Genomic DNA, 6,088 nt, shown 5'->3' with positions numbered 1-6,088 from the left:
CTCTAGTACAAACTTATTTCAGAAAAACCTGAATTTGAGGATACCTATAATGAACACCAAAAGAGCTGACAATTCCAGAGTTTTGATCCATCGTTGTCAAGTCAAAGAAGAAAATGACTGTTCATTGCATAGATTGGATTTTTTTTACCCGGTAGCCATGGCCTCATAATTTCATACAGGCTTTCTCAGTTCAGGGTCACTTGACTTTGTGAGGAGCTTGAGAAGAAGTACAAGCCAGTGATGAGAAACCATACATCATTACCTACATTCATTCTCCTGGGACTAACAGATGACCCTCCAATGCAGGTTCTGATTTTTATATTTCTATTTGCTTCCTACACATTGAGTGTCACTGGGAACCTGACCATCATTATACTCACTTTAGTAGATTCTCGCCTTAAAACTGCCATGTACTTTTTCCTCAAAAACTTCTCCTTTTTAGAAACCTTATTCACCACGGTCAGCATTCCCAGATTCTTATACAGCTTATCAACTGGGGACAGGACTATTTCTTATAATGCTTGTTTTAGTCAAATATTTTTTATCTTCATTTTTGCAGCAACAGAGTTTTTTCTCCTAGCCATCATGTCCTATGACCGCTATGTGGCCATCTGCAAACCTTTACATTATGCAATCATCATGAACAGTAGAGTCTGTGGAAGACTTGTTATTTGCTGTTGGATAGCAGGTTGTCTGGTCATATTTCCACCAGCTTCCCTGGGCTTACAGCTGGAATTCTGTGACTCTAATATCATTGATCATTTTCTCTGTGATGCTTTCCCTGTGCTAAAAATCTCTTGTTCAGACACATGGTTCTTAGAACAGATGGTTTTTACTGTTGCTGTGTTGACTGTCATTGGGACATTTCTGTGTGTAACTCTGTCCTATACGTACATCATCAAGACCATCATAAAGTTGCCTTCAGCTCAGCAAAAAATGAAGGCCTTTTCTACCTGTTCTTCTCACCTGATTGTGGTTTCTATCACCTATGGAAGCTGTATCTTCATCTATGTCAAACCTTCAGCAAAGGATGAAGTGGCAATTAATAAAGGAGTGTTAGTGCTTACTACTTCAGTTGCTCCCATGTTAAACCCATTTATTTATAGCTTGAGGAACAAACAAGTGAAACAAGCTTTTACAGACTTAATCAAAAGAATTTCATTGATTTCAAGGAAGTAAAGGAATGTGAAAATGAAGCATAACATCATAATATAAATTTAAAAAGATCATTGAGACTTGAAGTCACAATCTTCATCTAAACTGTTGTATTCTGGTCTATTTTCTATTTGTATTAGCAAGCTTATATCACTGTTATTATTAAATTCTGGATTTGATATCACATTTTAAATATTTGATATAAACAAGTTATGTCCACTCCTGTTGAAAATAAACTTTATCTAAGATAATATCTCAAATCAAATTAACATGATATTATATTTCCATGAGAAAGGTATTTCCTGAATTCTAACCTGTCTCTGATCAATAAAAGAACTATTATATCCTATGTGGAAAAAATTGAATCCTTGAACTCACAGGAAACTAATGGAGTAATAGTATCAATTGTCTTCTAAGTACAAATATCCAAAATATATAGGTACATATATGATTTTATATATACATATATTGCTCTTCTCAAGCAGGAGTTAGTTATTCAAGAAAAATTGTAGGTTAGTTTGAGCAAAAATGAAAGGATTTTAATGTTGGAGAAGAAATATATGAGCTTAGACATGTGGAGATCCACATCTATCTTGTAAAAGAAACTTCAAAGCCCAAAGTGTTAGGATTTAGATTCATTCAGTTCAGTTCAGTTCAGTCACTAAGTTGTGTCCGACTCTTAGCGACCCCATGAATCGCAGCACGCCAGGCCTCCCTGTCTATCACCAACTCCCGGAGTTTACTCAAACTCATGCCCATGGAGTTGGTGATGCCATCCAACCATCTCATCCTCTGTCATCCCCTTCTCCTCCTGCACCCAATCCCTCCCAGCATCAGGGTCTTTTCCAATGAGTCAACTCTTCACATGAGGTGGCCAAAGTACTGGAGTTTCAGCTTCAGCATCAGTCTTTCCAGTGAACACCCAGGACTGATCACCTTTAGGATGGACTGGTTGAATCTCCTTGCAGTCCAAGGGACTCTCAAGAGTCTTCTCCAACACCACAGTTCAAAACCATCAATTCTTCGGCACTCAACTTTCTTCACAGTCCAACTCTCACATCCATGCATGACCACTGAAAAAACCATAGCCTTGACCAGACGGACCTTTGTCGGCAAAGTAATGTCTCTTAGATTCATTAGATTCCCTCTAAATTAAAGAGCACAGTCTCTACATTAACTCATCACCCAGGTGGCAGTGGTCTGATAAAATCTGCTGAGACACTAAAACCATCTTTATGATGATGAAATAAAACTAGTGCTGAAATACATAATAAAATTCACATCCTAAAGATAGCCAAATTAAGCCAAAAGGAGTCATCAAATCTCAGCAAATTAAAATTCTATACATCGAGAAAATTAAACCAGCAAAATACAAGGAAGCCCTGGGTTATAAACAAAGAATGCAATATGAAGACATAATTGTCTCCACAAAGATTATCTTTACCATTAAAAAAACAGAAGATACATCCTTCACTAATATTTCTCAAATAAAAATGTTCTACATATGGTTATTTATTCCTTTCCATGTCTCACATTTCTCACCATAAACCTCAATGGTCCATACTGGAATGCTTTTGACTTTCATTTCTAGGCCATGTTCAAGGCATCACCTTATACAAAGATTTCCTTTCCTGTGTCCCTCCCTATCCCTCTGTGTGGAGGCCCTCATGTATGTACCTGTCACATCCCACAGTTAGTTATTATGCAATGACAAATCATCCCTAAATCAGTGGTTTAAAACTTGAGTTTCTGGATCAACTGTGGTTTTTGCCAGTTTGAGCAGACTTTAGCTGATCTTAGTTGGTTAGGTTTATAGGACTGTCCTCACAGATGATTGAGTCTTGTCAAATAGGGCCTCATTATCATACTTAGAAACTGAGTGACTCCTTACTAAGATAAATGAACCCTCTTCCAGATGATGTTTGATCACTTAGCTAACACTGATTCACATGGTAAGATCACGAGGCCTTAGGGGAGAGAATGGAAGCAAGCAAGGCCTCTGGATTCCTAGGCACAATGTCCCTTCTACCACACACACTCTATTAGCCACGGAAGTCATAGTGCCAGTCAACATTCAAGGAGGGAAAACAGAATCACCTGTGCTTGGAAGGAACTAGGGGCACACATTACAAAGGTTGTGGACAGCAAGAAAAGAGGTAGCCATTTTTGGTATCTTTTTTCCACAGACACTATTCTTCCCCTAAATGTCATGAATTTCCTATTTATTTTGTCTCAAGTCTACTATTCTGTGTTTAGTGTGTATATGAATCTATGGAAAACCAATGGTAATTATTAGTGTTGCTTTGTTTTAAAAAAGCTGATTAAATCCGTTAGAAACACTGAAGAATAACCTTTTACAGAGGAGACATCTATAATAACTCCGTTAATTCTGTGATCTGAAAGAAATTGATTGCTTTTACTGTGATGTTTATCATATCCAGAAGATCTCTTGCTTAGACATGTGGCTGATAGAACAGAGGGTTATTTTGTGCACTGTGCTGACCTTCATCATCAATTCATGTGTGTAGTTCTTTCCTATATTTATTGCATCAACACTATTCTAAGATTTCCCTCTGCCCAACAAAGGAAGAAGGCCTTCTCCGCTTGTTCTTCCCACATGATTGTTGTCTCCATCACTTATGCTAGCTGCATCTTCATTTGTGTGAAATCTTCATCCAAGAATGAGGTAGTTATTAATAATTTTTCTCCTTATTAGTTCCATTTCAGCAATGTTGAATCCCTTTATTTAACACACTGAGAAACAAGCAAGTAAAGCAAGCTTTTCTTAACTCAATTAGAAACACTGCACTGCTCTCAAAGACATAAAAGAAAAAGGAGTCAATGAATCCAACTAATAGGAAGGATGAGTCAGCACAAAACCTGAATTCTGATACTATTTGTATCTACACAATTTATTCTCCAGTCCCAATGGCTTTCTCAATTTCTCTTTAAACTTGCTATTGTGAATCCTGACTGTTCCATCTATTGTTGTTCAATTGCTCAGTCATGTCCAACACTTTGTAAACCCATGGACTGTAGCCTGCCGGGCTCCACCATCCATGGGATTTTCCAGGCAAGGATACTGGACTGGGTTGCCATTTTCTTTTCCAGGGGATCTTCCCAATCCAGGGACTGAACCCGGGTCTCCAGTATTGCAGGCACTCTGTACCCTCTGAGCCACCAGGGAAGCCCCATCCTATTCCGTTTCCTCTTTTGAACTATCTTTTCAGCAGACAGATTTCAGACTCCTTGAAGTCATTCAGCAGAAGGATCTGTCCAAGGTAGTGGGGTAGTTTTGGTTTTGTAGCACTGCCTACCTGGAGATGAAACTAATCAAGATTTTCTTACTGAGATATTCAAAGCCATGTTTTCAATATCTTTATAATAAAACTGGTACTTTCATATCCATTTACTTGCTAGTTGACTCAGAACTCAAGCAAAAGATAAGGGTGGAAATCCTAGAGATCCCATAATCCCAACAGTGCTAAAGATAGATCCAGACACTTTTGTGTTATATAAGTGATATTACACATTGGGGCAAATTTGTCGATGCACTTTAAAATTATAACATATAAGTGGAACTTGCCTCAGAAATTCCTCTTCTGATAATATAAACTAAGGAAATACAGGAGGTTTATATAAAACATTTAACATGAAATTGTCTAATAGTTAAATATGAGAGGGCTTCCCTGATGGTTCAGATGGTAAAGAATCTGCCTGCAATGTAGGAGGCCCAGGATCCATCCCTTGGTAGGAAAGATCCCCTGGAAACAGGAATGGCTACTCACCAGTATTTTTGCCTGGAGAATGCCATGGGCTGAGGAGCCTGGTAGACTACAATCCATGCAGTCACAAAGTGCTGGAAATGACTGAGCAACTAACACTTTTTTTAAAATATGACAAGGTTTATTAAATAATAAGTTATTCATTAAAAGATATAATGCAGAAGTGATAATGAAAATATATAGTTTTACCACATAAATATTTAGTTATTGAATTAGAAAAGGACCACATGTATACAACCGTCATTCAGTTCAGTTCAGTTCAGTCGCTCAGTCATGTCCAACTCTTTACAACTCCATGGACTGCAGCACACCAGGCCTCCCTATCCATCCCCAACTCCTGGAGTTTACTCAAGCTCATGTCCATTGAGTCAGTGATGTCATCCAACCATCTCATCCCCTGTGATCGCCTTCTCCCCCTGCCTTCAATCTTCCCTAAAATCAGGGTCTTTTCAAATGAGTCAGCTCTCTGCATCAGGTGGCCAAAGTAGTGGAGTTTCAGCTTCAATATCAGTCTTTCCAATGGATATTTAGGACTAATTTCTTTAGGATGGACTGGTTGGATCTCCTTGCAGTCCAAGGGACTCTCAAGAGTCTCCTCCAACACCCCAGTTCAAAAGCATCAATTCTTCAGCACTCAGATTTCTTTACAGTCCACCTCTCGCGTTCATACATGACTACTGGAAAAACCATAGCATTGACTAGAAGGACCTCTGTTGACAAAGTGATGTGCTGTCTAGGTTGGTCATGAGTTATATTCCAAGGAGCTAAGCATCTTTTCATTTCATGGTTGCAGTCACCATCTGTAATAATTTTGGAGCCAACAAAATAACCTCTGTCACTCTTTCCACTGTTTCCCCATCTATTTCCCATGAAGTGACGGGACCAGATGCCATGATCTTAGTTTTCTGAATGTTGAGCTTTAAGCCAACTTTTTCACTCTCCTCTTTCACTTTCATCAAGAGGCTCTTTAGTTCTTCTTCACTTTCTGGCATAATCGTGGTGTCATCTACATATCTAAGGTTATTGACACTTCTCCCAGCCATCTTGATTCCAGCTTGTGCTTCTTCCAGCCCAGTGTTTCTCATGATATACTCTGCATATAAGTTAAATAAGCAGAGTGACAATATACAGCCTTGACGTACTCCTTT

At 38.6% G+C, this 6,088-nt stretch overlaps 1 protein-coding gene across 1 annotated transcript; it reads left to right on the top strand.

The window, feature by feature from the left end:
- The first annotated feature begins 240 nt into the window (after positions 1 to 240).
- On the top strand, positions 241 to 1,179 carry LOC136166193 (olfactory receptor 6C2-like). The gene has a single exon (XM_065932225.1). The coding sequence runs from the start codon at positions 241 to 243 to the stop codon at positions 1,177 to 1,179; it is 939 nt and encodes a 312-aa protein (XP_065788297.1).
- The last annotated feature ends 4,909 nt before the right edge of the window (positions 1,180 to 6,088 follow it).

This window comes from Muntiacus reevesi, chromosome 4, assembly GCF_963930625.1.
Source record: "Muntiacus reevesi chromosome 4, mMunRee1.1, whole genome shotgun sequence".
Classification (NCBI taxonomy): Eukaryota; Metazoa; Chordata; class Mammalia; order Artiodactyla; family Cervidae; genus Muntiacus; species Muntiacus reevesi.
This window is presented reverse-complemented; position numbering and strand designations above follow the sequence as displayed.

Excerpts from the sequence above, each read along its gene's own strand:
- LOC136166193 (XM_065932225.1), top strand. The coding sequence starts at position 241 with ATGAGAAACCATACATCATTACCTACATTCATTCTCCTGGGACTAACA.